Source organism: Carcharodon carcharias, chromosome 32, assembly GCF_017639515.1.
Source record: "Carcharodon carcharias isolate sCarCar2 chromosome 32, sCarCar2.pri, whole genome shotgun sequence".
NCBI classification, from domain to species: Eukaryota; Metazoa; Chordata; class Chondrichthyes; order Lamniformes; family Lamnidae; genus Carcharodon; species Carcharodon carcharias.
The window spans coordinates 23,657,074-23,680,490 of NC_054498.1; the positions used below are offsets into that span (position 1 = coordinate 23,657,074).

General features: G+C 42.4%; 1 protein-coding gene across 7 annotated transcripts in view; it reads left to right on the forward strand.

Annotated features, from left to right (window-relative positions):
- The window catches only part of LOC121271996 (cytoplasmic polyadenylation element-binding protein 1-like), an 83,937-nt gene that overhangs the window by 29,110 nt on the left and 31,410 nt on the right, over nt 1–23,417 (forward strand). For all 7 annotated transcript variants that reach the window (XM_041178296.1, XM_041178294.1, XM_041178295.1 and 4 more), the window contains one exon: nt 16,882–17,067. In XM_041178296.1, coding sequence (XP_041034230.1) covers nt 16,882–17,067 — 186 coding nt within the window. The remainder of the gene's footprint in view (nt 1–16,881; nt 17,068–23,417) is intronic.

The following is a 23,417-nucleotide window of genomic DNA, read 5'->3' on the forward strand; positions in this document are numbered from 1 at the left end:
TATTATCTAGCCGCTAGATCATATCTGCCTCAAATAGTTGGTTATTAATCACTAACTGTTCTGGTTGTGTTCAGTCCAACTATCTTCAGGTGCTTTGAACGACTCCTTTTTCCACAAGATGTGCAGGCCTGTTTTAGTTCTAGTGTCCACCTGGGATAATAGACAAGGACTCAGATAACACTAGGTTTGGGTGATGAGTGGCAACGCATGGCCTCAATGATCAGCACCAAGGAAAATCCAATATCCTGATTCTTCAGTGACACGCATGCATTGCCTGACCACCAATATCTTGCTAACATTGACCTAAATTTCAATAAAGCAGTCATGCTACAGTGTGATTATAATAGCAGAATTGTGCCTGGCTACTGTAGCAGGTAGCTAACCATCTAATTCCCTTAGTTTCCTAGACCATTGCAGGTATGGGTATGCCACACTGAAGTAGTCATCCATTACATCTGATCATTCCTACCACTCGACTTAATATGCACCCTCTATATATTGCAGCCCAGTACAATGATTTATTACAGTAATTTGAAGTTGCAGTACTATCCTGTCATCCATAAAGGATAATAGCAACAATTTTGAACCACCTGCAAATCATTTGCCATCCAGCTGTGAGTCATTGGTAGTATACTTGCCTCTTCAGAACATTGGATTTGTGCCCCACTCCAGAGACTTCAGCCTTGCTTTTATGTGCTCAATTGTGATACTGGAGCATCTTGCACAGATTATCTGGTCATTTATTTCACTGTTTAAGGGACCTTGCTCTGTGCAAATTGTCTGGCATGTTTCCTACAATACAGAAGTGATTGCACTTTAAAATAATTTGCTATAAAGCACTTCAGGCTGTTCTGAGGTTGTGAATGGTGTTGGTGTTGGGGGCAGTGGAGTTGATGTGTGGTATATATTTAAAGGCATAATGCCTTTATATCTAGGATCAGCAAGTATGAACTATTGCCTGACCAGATTAGCAAATTGGTTCAATGAAAGTGGGAAAAGTTAATTTTTCCTGCAGGGTTTGTAGGGAGTTAAGTGTGGTGAGTACAGCCCTAAGCAGAAATAGGCATAACTAACAGGTGTCAACCTGGTGAAGCTGCAACACAGGACTAACTGCATGCCAGAAGCATAAGCAGCAACTAATAGACAAGAGCTAAGCAATCCCACACCCAGTGGATCAGACCTAAGCTCTGCAGTGCTGCCACATCTGGTCATGAATAGTGGTGAACAATTTAACAACAAAAAGAACAAACATACCCATCATATGATGGGTGAGTCCCACACATCAGTGCAGAAGCATTTGTAAACATCTTCTGGCAGAAGTGCCATGTGGATAATCCACTTACCTCCTATTGAGGTCCCCAGCATCTTAGATGCCATGCTCCAGCCAATTCCATTCTCTCCACATGCTATCCAGAGACTGCTGAAGGCATTGGATACTGCAAAGGCAATGGACCCTGACAACATTCCAGCAATAATACTGAAGACTTGTGCTCCAGAAGTAGCCATGCCCCTGGCCAAGTTGTTCCAGTGCAGCTACATCAGGCATCTACCTGGAAATTTGGAACATTGCCCATGTCCTGTCTGCAAATAGAATCAGTCCAACCCAGCCAATTACTGCCCCATCATTCTACTTCGCTCATTATCAAAGTGATGGAAGGTGTCATTGACAGTGCCATCAAGTGGCATTTACTCAGCAATAACCTGCTGCCAGATGCTCAGTTTGGGTTTGGCCAGGGCCACTCAGCTCCTGACTTCATTCCTTGATCCAAACATAAGAGCTAAACTTGGTGTGAGTGAGTGCTCTTGACATGAAGGTAGCCCTTGACTGTGTGGCATTAAGAAGTCTTAGCAAAACTCAAGTCAATGGGAATGAGGGGGTGGGGGGTGCATGGCAGGTATGAACTTTGCACTGGTTGGTGACATGTTGACCACAGATGAAGATGGTTGTGGTTCTTAGATAATCATCCCAGTCCCAGGACGTTACTGCAGGATTTCCTCAGAGTAGTGTCCTAGGCCCAGCCATCTTCAGCTCCTTCATCAATGACCTTCCCTCCATCATAAGGTCAGAACTGGGAATGTTTGTGCAATGTTCAGCAGTATTCACGATACTGAAGCAGCCCATGTCCAAATGCAGAAGACCTGGATGTTGTTCTGGCTTGATAAATAGCAAGTAACATTTTGGGCAGAACTAAGATGGACTGAAAAATCAGCTTGGGTAAGTAAGGATACCGAATGTTGGTATTGGAGTCAATTGTGCTATCTGTGGACTGGAGACCTTGATCAGACAACCAGCTACAATAATTTCGATCAGTTAGTTCAGCTGTAAAAAAAAAAAAAAAGTTCCAGTTGCTGGTGATGCCAATATTTGTTGCTTATCCTTCATTGCCCTTGAACTATGGCCTAGGCAGCCATTCTGGAAAGGGCAGTTGAGAGCTGTGATCTGGAGTCACATGTAGGCCAGACCAGCTTACCTTATCAGTGAACCAGATGGGTTTTTGCAGGAATTGGTGGCAGATCATTCAGTTTCTGCACCCCTTTTAGACTTGTACCCTTTTATTTTTGTATTGTCTCCATGTTCCTATGATTGGATCATTTCACACTTCTCTGCATTAAATTTCATCTGCAACTTTGCTCATTCCATCATCCTGCCTTTGTCTTTTGAAGTTTAACACTATCCTCACATTTCACAATGCTTTCAAGTTTTGCCCTCCACAAATTTTGAAATTTGTACACACAGGTCTAGGTTGTTAATGCATATTGGTAAGAACAGGGGTCTTAACACAACCCTTGGAGAACACCATTGTTTCCTATCACTCGGCTAATTTCATATCCATGTTGCTAGTGTCCCTTTTTTTTATTCCATGAACTATAACTTTGCACAAAAGTCTGATGTGTGGCACTTTATCAAATGCCTTTTGGAAGTCCATGTACAGCACATGAACAGCATTACCCTCATCAACTCTTTGTTACCTCATCAAAAAAACTGAATTGGTTAAACACTCTATTTGTCCTTGACAAATCTGTGCTGGCTTTCATTGGATGGGCCTTTTGTCTCACACCCCTAATATCTTGGGTTAACAAAAGTCTATTGGTCTATATAAATATTAATCTATCATTTTCTTTGTGGAGAAGAATTCCAACTTTGACCATCCTTTAAGTAGAGGCAAGCATTCCAGATAGAAATTCAATATCAAAGCATTTGAGTGCAGTTTGTGGTATAGACTACTGCGCCGTCACTTGGGCTGCAGACCAATTAGCCCATCTACTTGCATTTTATACATAAGTGGGGGAAGCTGCATCCTCTGGAAAGGTAGGTCCGCCAATATCTGGTTACATTTTAAAGCATCCATTTTTTCCCTTGGCCAACCCCAGTTGTGGGTATGAGTGGGACCTCTTGGTTCTGCTGAGTCTGCCTTAAAGTGCCATTTATGATGCAGAAGCCCGGTAGGAGGCTTTATTCCCATTGCGTTGCTAGTTTTTGTGAGGCCTATAGGAGCAAGGTCACATGGTGCACACTGGTATTTTTAAAACTCCCAACAGCTGGATGTATCATGTTTTAAAAAAAATCATTGAGCTAAAATAGCAGTTTAAATGGGTCATTTGTAGTAGGACACTTTGATGCTTTTTCAAAAAAGTCATGTTTTCCTGATGGATTTGAGATCAGATTTTTGCTTGTACAGTGGCTGAAAATTTTCTTGTTTTATGGTTTGCGTGTTTATTTCCAAACCAGCCATTTTTAAAATATCTTCAGTTAGCATTACTGGTGGTGACTTTGAAATATGAGCAATTGTGCTGGTCTTGGATACAGTTGTATGCCTTGTCTTGTGCTTAATGTATAATAAATTCTGGTTTTGGCAGCCATCTTGTGCCCCCCAAAAAACCTAGCACATCTAGTAGGATGTTCTTGTCAGGCCCTAGTAAAATCAGTAAATGGACTGCAACTCTTGATAGCTCAGGTACTAAAAGAAATGATGTGCTTGTGTTAGCCTGGACTGCCTCTTCCCCACAAGTTCTCTCTTTTTTTCAATATAGGTTAACACTAGTGGAGTTGAAGGATTTTGTAACCATTTTCTACCTTCTGTTCATTTGCTTTTCCCTTATCGCATATTCACTATATCTGCAGAGTGTATGGTCTCCTTGGTGTGCTGCTCTTCAGATTTGGACTTTAAGCAGATTGAAGTTGGCTTTGTCTTGGGCAAGATCTGTCTGAAGATGGGTCAAAGTGGGGTATGTCCAGTAGAGATTCAGGTCCAGTAGCACTGTCATTGATTTGTTTTGGTAGGAACAATTCTACAATATGATGCAGCTGCCTGTAAAGGGATTATGTGTAGCCACAGTTTGAGGAGTTGTGGTTGCTCTAAAGTAGCACTCCCTTTAGTTGCAGAGACCGCAACCGACTTGGGAAATCAGCCAACTTATCAGCTCAGTTGACTGGAAATGAGGATCAAAACTTGAAGCGTATTTCCCCACAACGTACAAAAGTCACAAGGGAGTTCATGCTTGTTGACCTCGACGCTCCAAAGACTACCAGCTTTTTTTAAATTTTAAATTAAAATTTAGTAGGTTATTTCCCAATTTAAGTCAGTGGCTCATTCCATTACTTATTAACCTAGGTGGTAAGATTTTGACGAGGGGAGAAGAGTTGCAATCCCAACAAGCCGAACGTTCTTAGCAGCTGATAGTAAAGGTGGCTTGTCTGTCCCTCCTTCCTCCCTCACCATTTGCCTAAATCATTAGTCTTTTTCCCTTAACGCACAAGATTTCTAGTACCAAATTTTAACCAAGTGTTTATTTTAAAATATAAAAATCATCTAATGTTATTAAGAAAATAACAAATATTAAGAAAACTGCTGAGCCAGGAAGAGTAACCAAGAGGGGTGACCAGAAGTGTGGTTAGAGTGATGAGTAAATGTGGCAGGATTTGAAGGGCAAAGGGATGGAGGGAGAGAGCTTTCAGGACCAATGCATTTAAAGTTCTGCTTTTGGTGCTAGGAGAAGCCCAAGATTTAAATTCTACCTCTTTTTTTTAAAAAGATTGGGAAAAAGGATGATTTTACCCAAGAAGCAGGCATGATGGGTTGAATGGCCTGTTTCAGTACTGTATCATTCTCTCCTATGAAAAGCTGAAGTATTTCTGGGTCAGAACATTTAGGAATGTTGGCCAGATTGAATTTTTTAGCTTATCTGGGGAGGTTGGGAGGCCAGGAGAGTGAAAGGGAAGTCTAGAGGGTGACCATTCCAAACTCCTTGTCTAGTTTGGATTGGTCTGTCAGTCACAATTCGATTCCTGTATCGAGCATTTCTGCATAAAATGCATGTTGATGAATAACACAAACTTAATGGTGTGATCAGTTGGCTTATGATTTTTGTTGTTTCTAATTTTAGTGGGTTATGCAATATCAGATTTGCAAGGATACTGTTTCAAGTTAAAGGGCCCAGAAATGAGTCGGTGTGACCACCAAATTTGGATTGGAACAAAAGTTGTCTAGTGAATTCAAAACTAATAACTGCTTTTGAAAATTCGAAAGCCAAGTCATTTTTCTATTGTGGGGTTGTGGTTTAAATTTTGTTAAATCCAGTCCAGGTGAGGTGAAAGATTGAAAAACCATGACCTTCAGCTCCCATAACAAATTAAGTACAGACAGCACCTTCCATTCCTATCTCTGGTTTCAAACAATTTTGTTTAACCAAAGCTTTAGACCCCATCTGTTCATTTACATCGTATGCATCTGCCCATCCCTTAGTCCATCTGCTAAAACCCTCTATCAGTGCTTTTTGTCACATTAAAGACTCAATTATTCCAATGCTGCCCTGGCCAGCCTCATCTTGCACCCTCCCTAAACTTGGGTTACTTCGCAGCTTTGTGACACTGCATCTTATCTTGTATAAAGTTCTGCTGGCTGCTGTATATTGGCTTCTGGTTTCCTAAAACATTTTGACTTTAAATTCTTGTGCTTTTAAGCTTCTTTATGGCCTCACTGCTACCCATTTCTAACTGTCTGCAGGGCTATAGTCTTCCCAGAAATGTTCTTTAACTGGAGCCCCTCTTGCCTGCTACGTTTGCATCAGTATTGGTGGCTGTGCCTGCAATCTTAAACTTCTCCCTGAGCTTTCCCAACTGTTCAAGCTCACTTTTTTTTAAACCAAGCCTCGTGATTCTCATCAATATCTTATTTGGCTTTGCTTCCGTTTTTTTGGTCATATCTCTAACCTTGAAGATGCTCCAATGCTCTACAAGTGAAGGTATTTTGGTATGATGCTTTTACTTCAAGCTGAAAGTCCCATTGGGCTCTAAATGTTAATTCTGTTTCTCTCCACAGGTGCTGCCAGACCTGAGTTTTTCCAGCCCTTTGTTATTATAGAAGTCCACTAGGTTCCAGTTATCCTGGCTGCATTACCAATGGCTAACCAGAGAATGGAAGTTAAAACTTGCCTATACAATTTGAAAAGTATCTAGAGAAGAATCAAACCAGCCTTTGGGCTCCCGTAGGGATGGGAGCTTGTGTTCGCATTGAGGCAAAATGAAACCTGGGACTTCTCCTGGTCTGCTCTGTTAACAGTGGTTTGAAGTGTGTTTAATGCTCTGCAGTCAGTGTGGTTAGAACGAGTGAGGTTTTTTTGCTCACTGGGCAGCTTTGTAATAAGTGAACAGTTCCTAGCCATAAGTTTTATCATGGATACTGCCACACTACTACAGGCTGTTGTGTAGTATATGGCATAAATCAATGTTCCATAATAAGTTGAACATGACTGTTCCGGTAAAGTAATTGGATGCAACAGAAGTATCTGTTACATCAAATGTCGGAAATTCTTGCTACATGTAAAGTTGAAAACTGGCTGATTTTCCTTTCCTGCAGAAAGGATACTTGACTAAGTTAACTCCAACAGCATGTACTGATTCTGGGCTATTAAAAATGCATAAACTGGAGTGGTTCTTGCCATATGAGGGGTTTTGAGTGGTAGCACTCTTTGGAGCCAGAAGGTTGTGGGTTCGGCTTACTCCAGAGGCTTGAGCAGAATGTTTAGACTGGCACTCCAATGCAGTATTAGGGAATTCCAGTGCTACTGGGAGGTATGTTCCCTGTCTTCGCTCAATTGGATGTAGTGAATTATTTTAGAGGAGAGTTCTGTTGGCCAATATTTATCCCTCAACCAGCATAAAAATAGTTCACTTCACCACATTACTGTTTTACAGCAATTTGTTCACAAAAGGTTCCTGCAGTGTGGGAAATGCATGAACTGGTGACTCCACTTCAAAAGCATTTTGGGACATTAAGGATGTGAAAGGCAGTACACATTTGCAAGTTCTTACCTCCACTAACCTTTCTGCAACAAGTGCAGTGGAGCTGTCTGTTCAGTGATCCACATCTCTTTCTGGAGATTTGATATTAAAGATAAAAATCTGCATTTCAGATACAGAACACAAAACAACAATACATTCAAAGAGCCATTCTAGTACACCAGTCTCCCTTCCAGGATGATCTATAATAGTGGAGTTGACTAGCTTGGCTTTTTCTCCTATGGATGCAGTGAGTCTTGGAGTGGAGGGAGGGTTGTTGAGATCTCTCGACTGTTTACAATGTGTGTTTTTCTGTTGGGATAGAACATTGTTACAGGCTGTTTCCTGATTTATTTTTGGGAGGTGATCCATTAGTACATTTGGCAAGAACCTTTGATCTGGAGTTGAAAGGAGTAGTGGGAAAATTTGCCCCCTTGAGCCTGCCAAAAAAAAAAATCAGTTGTAGAGGTGACAAATATGAGAATTCACCCTGTATTTGGGAGAGGCAGATTCTGTATCTCCAACTCCTCCAATCACCAGGCTCCTCAAGACAGCATCAATGATTGGAAGAGCAGCAAGGGAACCTGCAATTGGAGGAGCTGGTGCAGTTCTGGCTGGTCCTACTGCCATCACCAATCACTGGAGAGGAGGTGGTTTTGAAGGAAGGTGAAAAATGACTTTCCCCTTGATAAATTGGGGCAGCAGTGGGAGGGTGTGCAGTTTGGGGTGGAATTGGATAAACTAGCTAAGTTATTTTAGGTTTTTTTAAACCACTGAATTAGTACACCTGTCCCTGCATTTGGCGCATAGGTGACTGAGCTTCCCTGATCCTGCAGAAGGACTTCCAGCACACCCCAGGCATCCTTGTAGATGAGGCCAGAGATGGGCTTGATGCCACCTCAGTGAGTCAGGTGGTATGGGTGTTGGGCTTGGTGATACCCCCGGTGTTATTTTGAAGGACTTAGTGATGACATTTGACTCCCCTTTTACCCCCTTTTTCCTCTGTCATAACAAAAATTAGATACTTAAAAATTACAACCAGCGATAGTGTCCAAAGTAGTTGGCTCAGATGTCGCATTGGGATTTAAGAATTGTCAGAGGATTTTTGTGTATTTCAGTCTGGATGAAAACTGTTGTGTCTATACTTAATTCAAACCATTTAACTGCTAATTTTTCAATTCACTGTCTCTCCTTGGTGTCCAGTTTGTCTTAGTTTCAAGCCTCATTATTTCAAAGGAGTGGAAGCCTATGTTGCCTGAAATGTGTGTTGATAGCTGACCTGATGCCATGAGACTTCATGAGGCCTGGAGTCTAAGGTTTCCCAGGGCAGCTCAACTCCTGATTGTATACTATCTTGCTGTCATCTCTCTTGGGTCTGTGCTGCCAGTGTGACAGGAAATAACCAGGGATGGTGATGGCATCTGGGATGTTCTGTTAGGTATGACTTAAGCTGTTGCTTGACTAGTCTCCCAATTTTGGCACAATCCCCCAGGGTTGATGGGGGCTAAAAACAAAAAAAACTGCGGATGCTGGAAATCCAAAACAAAAACAGAATTACCTGGAAAAACTCAGGTCTGGCAGCATCTTCTCCGCCGATGCTGCCAGACCTGCTGAGTTTTTCCAGGTAATTCTGTTTTTGATGGGGGCTAGGTTTGCTGTTGTTTTGGGTGCCTAGGTCAGTGCCAGATGGCCTGTCAGAGTTCATCCCTTTTTAGACTTCATAGTGTTTTGATACAACTTAATTCCTTGCTAGTCCACTTCAGAGGGTATTTAGGAGTCAACCACATTGCTGTGGGTCTGGAGTCACATGTAGGCCAAACCAGGTAGGGATGGCAGATTTCCTTAAAGGACATTCGTGAACCAGATTTGTTTCTACAACAGTCAGCAATGGTTTTGTGGCCACCATTAGACTAGCTTTTCAATTCCAGAATTTTATAAATTTGAATTTAAATTTTGCCAGTTGCCATGATGGGATTTAAACCAGTGTTCCCAGAGCATTAAGCCTCTGGATTACTAGTCAAGTTGCATTACTGCTCAAGCTAACATAATGGGAGCAAGGGAGACTAGTGATTTCATCTCTAGACTGCCAGGAATGATTTTTTTTTTCAACTAGATAACTTCTATAACAATGTTTAGATGATTTTATAATCATAGATTGCAATCCACTTTATGTACTGTTAAAAGCAACTTTTCTTGTTTCCTCTACTGGTCTCTCCCCTATTCTTCTGTACCCCACCTAATTCTACTCACTTGGAAGTACAGAACTTGAGTATTACTGAAAAGAGACATTTTGGTTGGAAAAAGGCATAATGTGTGGATATGCCCTTTCTGTCTGCAACGGAGAGGGCCCTTTGTGTGGAAATGTGGCTCCTAGTATGTGTAAGTGAGCCACCCTGAAAGGCATAGACTATTTTCTAAATGGGGAGGGAATTCAGAAGTCTGGAGTGCAAAGGGACTTGGGAGTCCTAGTCCAGGATTCTCTTAAGGTTAACTTGCAGGTTGAGTCAGTAGTTAGGAAGGCAAATGCAATGTTGGCATTTATTTCGAGGGGACTAGAATATAAAAGCAGGGATGTGCTGCTGAGGCTTTATAAGGCTCTGGTCAGACCACACTTAGAACATTGTGAGCAATTTTGGGCCCCGTATCTCAGGAAGGATGTGCTGGCCTTGGAGAGGGTCCAGAGGAGGTTCACGAGAACGATCCCAGGGATGAAAGGCTTAATGTATGAGGAACGTTTGAGTACTCTGGGTCTATACTCGATGGAGTTTAGAAGGATGAGGAGGGACCTGAATGAAACTTACAGAATACTGAAAGACCTGGATAGAGTGGATGTGGGGAAGATATTTCCATTAGTAGGAGAGACTAGGGCCTGAGGGCACAGCTTCAGAGTAAAGGGAAGACCTTTTAGAATAGAGATGAGGAGAAACTTCTTTAGCCAGAGAGTGGTGAATCTATGGAATTCATTGCCACAGGAGGCCAGGTCATTGAGTGTATTTAAGACCAAGATAGATAGGTTCTTGATTGGTAAGGGGATCAAAGATTACAGGGAGAAGGCGGGAGAATGGGGTTGAGAAACTTAGCCGTGATTGAATGGTGGAGCAGACTCGATGGGCCAAATGGCCTAATTTCTGCTCCGATGTCTTATGGTTTTCAGTGTACTTAGCACAATCGGGATTATTTAGCAAGTGTTGTCCAATTGCGCAATTATACCTAACGTTGGACAGTACATTAGTTGGGTACAGCCAATATTTTGCCTGTTGCGAACAGGTATGTGCTGTTGATACAATCCACCAGTTGGAGCATACAGCCTACAATACCCGGCATCACACCAGCACTGAGATTCATATATCATTGCTTATTTGTGAGATAGGCAGAACATCTTTTGGCTTGACAGCAGCATTCTGTTAGTGGAGAATACTACTTGTGTTGCCAGAATCTTGTTGAAGAATGTTTGCTACTGCATAGTAACATTGAAATGACTAGCTTAACCTGTTGCTCAAATCTTTGAGACCCCCCCTGCCCTTCCAGAATAATTGGGAAGTAGACTATGGCACTTTTCAGGACAAAGTGGTGGTCTTAGACCCATGACTTTGGGTGATATACAGCCATTCCCTGGTTCATTCCCCTGTGGCACTGCCTTGACCAGAGTTCACCAGTCTGGTTTGAATTTGAACAATAGCTTGGCAGCTAACTCTTCCCTGTTATATTCTCCAAGGCAGTACCTTTACCAGAGCCCACTTGTTAACCAATCAGCATGCAGTATAAATTGTTGGTAAAGTCAGTACAAGTAAAGCAGCGCAATGACAGCTAACAAACAATTAAGGGTAGCATTAGAGCCAATGAGGAGTCATATAAAGTTGCAAGAAAAAGTAACAAGCCTGAGGATTGGGAACAGTTTAGAATTTGGCAAAGGAGAACCAAGCAATTGATGGAAAAACAAGGTATGAGAGTAAACTTGCAAGGAACTGTAGACTGTAAAAGCTTCTATAAGTTTTTTTTAAAAAATTAAAGACAACTTAAAGACAAATTAGAACTAAACAGGAGAATTTATAATAGAAAATAAGGAAATGGCAGAGCAATTAAACAATGACTTTAATTCTGTCTTTATGGAAGAACAAAACTCCCCATAAATGCTAGGGAACAAAGGGTCTAGTGAGCAGGAGGAATTGTAGGGTATTAGTAAAAAGTAGTGCTGGAGAAATTAATGGACTGAAAGCTGAAATCCCCAGGGTACCGAAGGAGGTGGCCATGGAAATAGTGGATGCATTGGTTGTCATCTTTAGAAATTCTGGAACTGTCCTGGAAGATCGGAGGTTGGCAAATATAACCCCCCATTTTTGAAATGAGGAGGGATGGAGAAAATAGTTACAGACCAGTTCGTCTAACATTACCATAGGGAAAAGGACCCTTAGATGAAGTCAATATGAATTTATGAAAGGGAAATCATGTTTGACAAACTTGCTGGAGTTCTTTGAGGATGTAACTAGCCGAATAGATGAGGGAGAACCAGTGGATGTGGTGTATTTGGATTTTCAGAAAGCTTTGGATAAAATCCCACATGAGGTTAGTGTGCAAAATTAAAGCACGTGGGATTGGCATAATATATTGGCGTGAGTTGAGAATTGTTTAACAGACCAAAAGTCTTTTTCAGTGGGGTACTGCAGGGATTTGTATGAAGGAGCCAAATGTAATAATATCAAGTTCGCTGACAACACAACTATGTGGGAAAGAGTGGTGAGGAGGATGTAAAGAGGCTTCAAGGTGATTTAGACAAGTTGAGGGAGTGGGCAAATACATGGCAGATGTAGTTTAACGTGGATAAGTGTGAAGTTGTCCACTTCAGTAGGAAAAATAGAATAGCAGAGTATTATTTAAATGGTGATAGATTGGGAAATGTTGATGTACAAAGGGACCTGGGTGTCCTTGTACACCAGTCACTGAAAGCAAGCATGCAGGTGCAGCAAGCAGTTAGGAAGACAAATGATATGTCATTGTGAGAGGACTTGAGTACAGGAGCAAGGATGTCTTACTGCAGCTGTACAGGGCCTTGTTGAGACCACACCTGGAGTATTGTGTGTAGTTTTGGTCTCCTTACCCAAGAAGATATACCCTCCGTAGAGGGAGTGCAGTGAAGGTTCACAAGACTGGCAGGATTGTCCTATGAGGAGAGATTAGGTTGACTAGGCCTGGAATTTAGAATGAGTGGGGATCTCATTGAAATATATAAAATTCTGAGAGGGCTGGACAGATTGGATGCAGGGATGATGTTTCGTCTGGTGGTGGGTGGGGGGGATGGGGGTCTGAGGATATGGAGTAAACCATTCAGGACTGATGAAGTGAAATTTCCTCACTTGGAGGGTGGTGAACCTGTGGAATTCTGTGCCACAAGGTGCTGGAGGCCAGGTCACTGAATATATTAAAGGAAATTGAGTTCTAGACTCTAAAGGTGTTAAGCAGTAATAGGCTAGAGCAGGAATATGGTGTTCAGATCTGACCATATTGAATGGTGAAGCAGGTGCAAAGGGCTGAATGACCTATTTTGTTTGTGGTGTTCCCTTATACTGTTGGTAATTTTGTGATCTGTGATCTGTCCTGATGAATGCAACTCACAGCCCAGACAGCATGCCTTTTTTTTTTCTAGCAATATTCTAGCTGTTTGATCTTCCAGGGCTGCATACCTCTTGGTTTCCATTTTCCCATTGTTAAATTGAGTTGATGCATCTTCTTAAGCTGGGCATCAAAAGTGAGCAATCAAAGTACATACTGTTGGGTGAACTTGTCTGCAACATTGGCAAGCTGAGTAAATCTTAGAAATTTGACATGGATGGAGGCCATTTGACCCATGCCCGTTCCATTGACAAGTAGCCATCCAACTTTTGACAGCTTTGATTTACAGTGCTTGAAGTACATACCCAAGCACTTTAATGTCATTAAGGTTTCTGCCTCCACCACCCTTCCAGGCAGCAAGTTCCGGAATCCATACCCCACTTGATTCTCCTTCAGAGCTCTCGTTATATAGACCCCCTTCTATTTTACACACTTCAATTTAGTTCTCCTCTCAGCTGCCTCTTTTTTCCAAAAAGCCTAGCCAATCCAATCTAATCTTTCTTTGGAACTAAAATTCTCCATTTGCAACATCTTCGGATCGCTTCTGTGTTCTCTAGTGCAATCGTATCTGTCCTATATTGTAACAGACTGTGTGTGCAGTACTCCAGCTGTCATCTAACCAGTATTTGTACAATTCCAGCATAATCTCCTGGATCTTGTAATCTATACCTTTTTAATAAAGCAAAATACCTTGTGTATCTTGACCACATTATCTACCTGTTCAGCCACCTTCAGGGTTCTGTGTGCATACATTCCAATGTTCCTCTACACTTCCAATATCCTACCATTTATTGTGTATTCCATTGCCTGTCAGCCTTCCCTAAATGCATTTTCTTGTAGTTCTTCTCTGAACTCCATTTGCTACTGTTCTGCTCATCTAACTGGTCCATTTATATAATTTTGCAGTCTACAGCTTTTAACCGCTTGCCATTTCTGCATCATCTGCAAACTTCTTAATTATACCTCCTATATTTGAGTCCAAATAATTGTTCCATGCTTTGAGCCTCTGGAACCCCATTGGAAGCAGCCTGTCCGTTACCAAACACCCATCAATCATTTACCTTTTTTCTTCCTATCTTTGAACCAATTTTGAATCCAAATTTACTGCAGGGTTGGTTACAGAATCAGTGCAGACTCGATGGGCCTCTTCTGCACAGACATGTGAGAAACACTTGACCTACCTACCTAATCCCATTTACCAGCACTTGGCCTACAGCCTTGAATGTTATGACATGCCAAGTGCTCATCCAGGTACTTTTTTAAAGGATGTGAAGCAACCCGCCTCTACCACCCTCCCAGGCAGCGCATTCCAGACCGTCACCACCCTCTGGGTGAAAAAAGTTTTCCCTCATTTCCTTTCCTGCCCCTCACCTTGAACTCATGTCCCCTTGTGACTGACCCTTTAACGGGAACAGCTGCTCCCTGTTCATGCCCCCTCATAATCTTGTACACCTCAATCAGATTGCCCCCTCAGTCTCCTCTGCTCCAACGAAAGCAACCCAAGTCTTGTGACTTAAATGTTTCATCCCAGGCAACATTCCGGTGAATCTCCTCTGCACCCCCTCCATTGTAATCACATCCTTCCTATAACATGGTGACCAGAACTGCAACCAATACTCCAGCTGTGGCCTCACCAAGGTTCTGTACAACTCCAACATGACCTCCCTACCTTTGTAATCTATGCCTCGATTGATAAAGGCAAGTGTCCCATATGCCTTTTTCACCACCCCACTAACATGCCCCTCCGCCTTCAGAAATCTATGGACACACACGTCAAGTCCCCTTTGTTCCTCAGAACTTCCTAGTGTCATGTCATTCATCGAATACTTCCTTGTCAAATTACTGCTTCCAAAGCGTATCACCTCTCACTTTTCAGGGTTAAATTCCATCTGCCACTTTTCTGCCCATTTGACCATCCCGTCTATATCTTCCTGTAACTCTTTCGAGTACAAACATGTTTCCATCTGTTCCTATTCAGATGAAGTTACATTGTTTCATAGTTTGCCCTTGTGAGATTTGAACTCTTGATCTTGGGGTTACAAGCCCAGTACCATAACCACTTGGCTATTTAGGCCAAGCCTATATCTTCCTGTAGCCCAAGGCACCCAACCTCACTGTTAACCACCCGGCCAATCTTTGTCATCCACAAATTTACTAATCCTCCCCCAACATAGTCATCTATGTTGTTAATATAAATGACATAATAGGGGACCCAGCACAGATCCCTGTGGTACACCACTGGACACTGGCTTCCAGTCACTAAAGCAGCCTTCTGTCATCACCCTCTGTCTCCTACAACTAGACCAATTTTGAACCCATCTTGTCAAATTACCCTGTATCCCATGTGCTTTAGCTGCCTTTATAAGTCTCCCACATGGGACCTTGTCAAAGGCTTTGCTGAAATCCATATAAACTACATCAACTGCACTACCCTCATCTACACACCTGGTCACCTCAAAAAATTCAATTAAATTTGTTAGGCATGACCTCCTTCTGACAAAGTCATGCTGACTATCTCTGATCAAACCGTGCCTCTCCAAGTGGAGAGATTCTCTCCTTCAGAATTTTCTCCAATAGTTTCCCTGCCACTGACGTGAGACCCACTGGCCTGTAGTTCCCTGGCTTATCTCCACAACCCTTCTTAAATAGTGGAACCACATTAGCTGTTCTCCAGTCCTCTGGCACCTCCCCTGTGGCCAGAGAGGAATTAAAAAATTTGGGTCAGAGCTCCTGCGATCTCCTCCCTTGCCTCCCTCAGCAGTCTGGGACACAAATCATCCAGACCTGGAGATTTGTCCACTTTTAAGCCTGCCAACACCCCCAATACCTTATCAATCCCCTATGTCAATTTGCTCAAGAACCTCGTAGTCTCTCTCCCCGAGTTCCATACCTTTTATCCTCATTCTGTTGGGTGAAGATGGATGTGAAGCATTCATTCAACACTCTATTGATGTCATTTGGCTCCATCCATAAATTGCCCCTGGGTTTAACTTTTGTGACCAGTGTAATGCCAAATGTCCTTGCTCCTCATCCTCTGCCATCAACATTTTCTGTTTAAGTGTCCTAGTCAACCCACAATATCCAGGTGTTTAAAGAGCGACTTGTTGTCAAAGACAGAGCAGTCAGAATTGCAAGCTGCTCAGCCTGTCATTTGGTGGAGGATAAATGCTGTGAATATTCTACCTGGGCAGCTGTGCTCTGCCTTTGGTCTGCTGTGCAATTTACAAAACTCTGAACTGAAGTGCAGCAATGCAAATATAATTTCTCCATAATCTCACACTTTAATGACACATGCAAAAGCATAAATTGCATTGCAATTTGAAGCCAGAAAACAAATTACAACTTATTCCCAGTAAAATAAAAACCAAGCAATACTCATGATAACTAGGTTCTGTGGCATTTCTAGAGCGTTCCTAGCCTGACCATTGCTGAGTAAGGTTCCTTTTAAATTCCCATCTAGTTTTTTTTTTTAATCAGGCGGTAGGATATGTTTCTTTCCTCAAGGTGGCATCAGTATCTTGTACATAGAAGGTAAAGTCAGACACTGTTTCCAAGTTGAAGTAAACAGACTGTGCTAGCAGAATTATTCAGCATTTGCTGATTCAGGGCTGTAGCCAGCAGTTGGAGGTAATCCAGGACCAAGTATTATTGAAAGGGGAGGAGAATGTGGTGGCGCAACTGTTATAGTACAGTTGGAACTGCCTGCTCACTGTCACCAGAGCTTCAAGCTAGTTTTTAATGCAAGGATCTTGCAATCCTGAAACAGGCAATCCAAGATCAACTTGAAGTTTCAAGGAATGTTTTAATTTCTTGCATAGAGAAGTGATGTAATTCACAGGAGTGTGAGAGTGCATCAGCAGTTCAGTCACATGCTGGACTAGTCACTGATGCAGCCCAAGATACATGGCAGTTTTTTCGGTCACACTCGCAGGTTAGAAGCTGGACAGATGGGACGCAACTAAGCGTAATCTTAAAACATTTTTAATCTCTTGCAGATTTGAACAAAATTGACGCAGGATCTAGCAGCAGGATGCTGTTTCCCACATCTGCACAAGATTCATCCCGAGGCCTCCCAGACACTATGGACCTATGCTTGGGCCTCCAGTCTCTGAATCTGACAGGGTGGGACCGACCATGGAGCACCCAGGACTCTGATACTGCAGCAAAGGCTAGTTCATCGGGTAAGTACAGCATTAATTTTTTTCCCCTGACACCACTACCAGATATTATGAAAGCGGATTTAGATTGTTTAGAACCAACTAGAGAAATCTTGATTGTGTTTGGCCAATTCTTAGATTTTTTTTTAAAGTGAGGGCTAGTGGTTTTTCTTAAATTGATGTGTAAGCCTGTAGTAAATTTTATGCCATTTGCTGTAGAGCACTAACTTGCTTGTGCAACAAATATATATTCAAATATGTTGCGAATCTTTGCTGTGAATTTTTCTGTTCATAGCCCAGCCCATACAGGATTGACAGTCACAGTGAATTTGGCAAGCACTCTTGGTGATGCAAGCTTTATTTTTGAACCCATTGAATTGTGTTAACATGGACTGAATCAAATATGACCATGCAGCTGAACTGATTTTTCTTTTGTGCTGTGATTTAATTCTTGTCTCCTGAGGTGGACTACTTTTTAAAGCTACAGTCTTAACGTAAGAGGGGAGTTTGCCTAAAATAAAATTCCAGACCTTTTAATATTGCAAAGTAAATGGAAAATGACAACGTTGAGAATTAATGCCTGCTCTGTATACTGAAAGAAACCTTGATGTACCAGTTTCTATTTGTCTCTAGTGTATGTCTCCCCTTTCCCATTTTCGGTTTTGCATGCCTGGCTACAACTGCAGTGCTACACCTGTCACCAGAAGGCTCGGCATGTCTGGGTCGCAGACTATTCCACAGTAGCAATCTGTTCTATAGTTTGGTTGGCCTGCAGTCTATTATTGTTTTAAATTACCTTTATCACTTGAAAGTTGTTATTCAACTTTAGTTTTAGCCAGAAGGCCTTTAATGGAATTTCCGGAATCTAAACTGTTTCTAACCTGAAGAGAAAATAGTATAACTTGCCATGTACGAATCTTTTGTTTCTAAATTACAGGAGTCTGGAACTGTTCTAGCTTAAAGCAGTTGTTACCATGGATACTCTGCTTCATTTTCTAAGATGGCTAAATCAAGTTGGAGCTCTTGACAGCTGTAGAGAATTTTTTTCAAGCTCATCCTGAATTGTCAGCACTGATTTCATAACAAATAATGGAGATCTGTGGTTAAGACTTTAAATCGCAAGTTACTATGTACACTTAAAAACAGGGATGTTTGTGTCTTGTGGTTGTTCAGTTGAGATCTACCCTTCATCCATCTTTGTTTAAAACAAGCTCTGGTTAATGCCTGGTGCTAGATTCAAATTGTGCATCTGCATGCAAAGGTTTCAGTACTCCAGACAGTTGGAGCTGATGTGCCATTTTTGAGTACATGGTGTTCAGAGTCTTCGCCTCAAACTCCAAGTTTATATTCTGCAGCTTGCAAAAATTTGTAAATTTGAAACACTAAGGTGGTAGATGTAGTGTGCAACTTTCAATTTCCTTTCTGAAGAAAGAGTTGTCCCTGGGGCTGCTCAGTGAAGGCCTATTAGCTGTAATTTTATGACTTTAGCCAAGGTTACTGACCTTGTAAATTGCAAGGAGATCAAAGTCCCAGTGACATTTGGTACTGTCTCTACCCTGCCTGGCTTGCTGACATTTTTAATGCATGCCAACTGCATGTCTTAACAAGTACAAACTCATCAATTAACATTAAATAGCTTGGCTTGAAAGTTAAAATCTCGATTTTACCTGATTCTGCAATTCTCCTAATAAGGACTTAAGCAAGTTTTTTTAAAAAAAAGATCTTGGATGTTGACTTGCCAAAGCCTAACCCTTGCCCTTTTCCAGTTTGTATAGGTTGCTACTCGGGATAATAAATGCAGGTCTGGTTTCTAATCTAGAAATACTGCTTGTGACATCATAGGTATCTGAAAATAAGGGGGAAAAAAATATCAATCTCTTAAGTGAATCTACACCAGACCCTATTTTAATGGGTCAGTGCTTTTGGAGTTGTGAACCCATCTAGTTTAAATATTGGATGATGAATTTTGTCACATGGTTAACTAGTTTTAGCTTGCTTTGTGTGCTGAAGTGCTTTATTTTAGATGCCCAATGCTAAACTGAAAATGTGGCTCATCACTGACTTGATGCCAATTATTAATTTGGAAGATGGCCTTTCCCTTTTTCTTCCAGTGTGACTGCAGGTTGAGGCCTCCCTCTCCAATCCGTTTTGTCACACTGTTTTAACTGCTTAAATAATCTAGAAAGCCCATGTAAAAACAAAAAACTGCGGATGCTGGAAATCCAAAACAGAACCAGAAACACCTGGAAAAACTCAGCAGGTCTGGCAGCATCGGCGGAGAAGAGTACAGTTGACGTTTCGAATCCTCATGACCCTTCAACAGAACTAAGTAAAATTAGGAAAGGGGTGAAATATAAGCTGGTTTAAGGGTTGGGGGTGGGGGGTTTGTTGGGACAAGTAGCCAGTGATAGATGGCGATAAGATTTGGTTCTCTCCGCCTATCACTGGCTGCCTGCCCTAACAAACCCCCGCCTGCCTGCCCCCCCCCCCGCCCAAACCAGCTTATATTTCACCCCTTTCCTAATTTTACTTAGTTCTGTTGACCTTTCGAGTCCTCATGACCCTTCAACTGTACTCTTCGCCGATGCTGCCAGACCTGCTGAGTTTTTCCAGGTATTTCTGTTTCTAATCTAGAAAGCCTTTCCACTGCATGCCTGAGCTCCCATGGGAGTAGGCAATGAGATTCTTGGATCAGTAGGTCATTGACAAGGTCCAATCACCATACAGTTTCTTGAAGTTTCATGTATGTAATGATAGGCTGTAGAAATCCAGCAGTTCATCTGGTTCAAGAAAGATGAGTTTGATCCCAAGTAAACTTTGCTAAAAGTTGTTGAGAAACTAGATGGTAATGCTACATTGTTCAAGTATTACCACTTTGGCTGGTAACATTCACAAACTGGGTGTTTTTCGGGTTCAGCTTTCAGCATCACTAGCAGCATTATATTCCCCTTTATCCTTTTTCTGCTAAGATATTGATCAAATTGCTATATCATTGCAGCAGATTTAAATAGGACGTGAGGCATTAATGTGCTTAAAATAGATTAATCGTTTGGACACAAGTAGTGGCTTTGGACTGCAATCTAGCAGCTACCTGGCACATTATCAGCTTGAACTCCTTTTCAGCTGGAAATGAAGCAGGTCATGATGGAACAGAAATTTTATCTCGTTTCAAGAGCAAGTGTACCTCCGTCTAGTGGACAGGGCCTACATTTATTTTGGTGCTGATCAGCAATCAGAAATGTGTGCCACACGGGGAACAAACAGGCTGTGCCCAAACAGTGGTTCCTTTTTAAGATGCATGTGAAAATCTTTAAAGGGGCCATCAGCAGAGAAGTGAAATTAGAGGGAACATAATGACTCAAGTTCACACTTTGTGGGGGATGTGGAAGAAATGCCAACAGAAGATATTTTGCTTTTAAAACTTATACTGTAACAAACTAAAATTGATTATTGTAACAGGTGATATTTCAGAAAAAGATGCATTTTACAGTCAGTACTACAAAGATGCACCTTGTAATTGCGAGCACTCATTACAGTTCTTGGCCCTTGAGTTGCATTCACCAGCAACCATATCCTATCAGCCACTGACAAGGTGTGCATCTACAAACCTTTTCACTTGGGTCAACAGTCCTAATACTACAGAATCCTCATCTCTTGACTATTTGGTGGGCTCTGGCACCCCTTCAATAGCAGCGATGGGCATTGTCCAATCCATATTCTCTCTCTCTCTCTCTCTCTCTGTCTCTTCCTGCCGTCAGTGTTCTGTCCTTTCCAACTGTGTAACAGTCTCTGCTCTATTCCCAGATCTGCTTCAACATCAGGATCTGTTCCAACACGGCCACTTGGAAAACTCTTCCATTCTGAGAGCTGAGCTTGTCTTACCTTTTGCACACATTTCTGGTGCTGAGCTGTGTGTCACAATCAGGCTTTTTTAAAAAGAAAAAAATCACCACAGCAATTAACTTTTTTCTGTTTACCTTTTGCCGCTTGGCTGTACGTGCCCAGGTCACATGGGCAAATCTTGGCAACTAATGTCATAATAGGAAACAAATAAACCCTCTTTCAAAATTCCCCAGCCCACTTTATTCTTAAAGGGCATCGCAGAAGAAAATAGACTTTTCACGACATGTGGGTCATCACGCCATATGAAAACTATCCCATCACCAATTAATTTATATATCCATTATTCTAGTAATCCAGGGTAATGTTCTGGAGACCCTGGTTCGGATCCCACCACAGCAGGTGGTGGAATTTAAATTCTTCAGTAAAAGTCTGGAATCAAGTCTAATCATTATTGTGAAACCATTGTCAGTTATTGTAAAAGCCACCTGGTTCTAATGTCCTTTAGGGAAGGAAATCTGCCATTCTTACCTGGCCTACATTTGACTCCAGACCCACAGCAATGTGGTTTGACTTTTAACTGCCCTTTGAAATGGCCTAGGTAAGCCACTCAGTAGTATCAAACCACTACAGAGTCTCAAAGGAACGAAACCAGACAAACCACCTGACATTGAGTAGGCATGGAAAAGACAGTGGCAAACTCGGCCCTGAAAAGTCATCCTTACTAACACCTGGGGGCTAGTGCCAAAACTGGGAGAGCAGTCTCAGACTAATCAAGCAACAGCCTGACATAGTCATCCTCATGGAATCATACCTTACAGATAATGTCCTTTAGACACTACCATCACCATCCCTGGTTGTGTCCTGTCCCACCGGCAGGACAGACCCAGCAGAGGTGGTGGCAGTGTTATATAGCTACGGAGTTGCCTTGGGAGTCCTCCATATTGATTCCAGACCCTATGAAGTCTCGTGGCATCAGATCAAACATGGGCAAGGAAACCTCCTGCTGATTACCACACACTGTCCTCCCTCAGCTGATGAAGCAGTGCTCCTCCATGTTGAACACCACTTGAGGGAGCACTGAGGGTGGCAAGGGCACAGAATGTACCCTGGGTGAGGGACTTCAACGTCCATCACCAAGAGTGGCTGGATAGCACCACTTCTGACTGAGCTGGCTGAGTCCTAAAAGGACATAACTGTGAGACTGGGTCTGCGAGAGGTTTCGAAAAAAACATACTTGACCTCATCCTCAAACCTGCCTGCGGCAGATGCATCTGTCTGTTACCATATCAGTAGGAGTGATCATTGCACTCTTCGTTGAACCAGGGTTGATCCCCTGGCTTGAAGGCAATGGTAGAGTGGGGGATATGCTGGGCTATGAAGTGGAGATGAAGTCCCACCTTCACATTGAGAATACCCTCCATCGTGTTGTGTGGCACTACCACCATGCTAAATGGGATAGATTTCTAACAGATCTAGCAACTCAAGATTGGGCATCCATAAGGCGTTGTTAGCCATCGGAAATTACTCAAACACAACCTGTAGTCTCATGGCCCAGCATATCCCCCACTTTACCATTGCCATCAAGCCAGGGGATTAATCCTGGCTCAATGAAGAACACAGGAGGGCATACCTAAAAATGAGTGTCAGTCTGGTGAAACTACAACACAGGACTACTTGCCTTCCAGACAGCATAAGCAGCAAGTGATGGACAGAGCTAAGCGATCCCACAACCAACAGATCCAATCTAAGCTCTGCAGTCCTGCCACATCCAGTCGTGAATGGTCGTGGACAATTAAACAACTTGTTGGAGGAGACTCCACAAATATCTATCTCCATCCACAATGATGGAGGAGCCCAGGGCATCAGTGCAAAAGATGAGGCTGAAATATTTGCTACAACCTTCAGCCAGAAGTGCTAAGTGGATGATCCATCTCAGCCTCTGGAGGCCCCCAGCATCATAGATGCTAGTTTCCCGCCAATTCAATTAAATTCTGATATCAAGAAATGACTGAAGGCACTGGATAGAGCAAAGGCTATGGGCCCTGACAATATTCTGGCAATTGTACTGAACACTTGTGTTCCAGAACTTGCTGTGCCCCTGGCCCAAGCTATTGCCATACAGCTACAACACTGGCATATTGCTGGCTGTGTGGAAAATTGCCCAGGTATATCCTGTACTACAAAACAGGACAAATTCAACCTGGTCAGTTACTGCCCCATCAGTAAAGTAATGAAAGGGGTCATCAACAGTGCTATCAAGTGGCACTTGCTTAGCAATAACCTGATGCCCAGTTTGGGTTCTGCCAGGGTCACTCAGCTCCTGACCTTATTGCAGCCTTGGTTCAAAAATGGACAAAAGAGCTGAACTCCTGAGGTAAGGTGAGAGTGACTGCCCTTGACATCAAAGCCAAATTTGATTGCCATCAAGGAGCCCTAGCAAAACTGCAGTCAATGGGGAATGGTGGGGAAAGAGGACCTCTCCTCTGCTAGGTATGACTCCAGCCAAAGGAAGGTGGTTGTTGGAGGTCTGT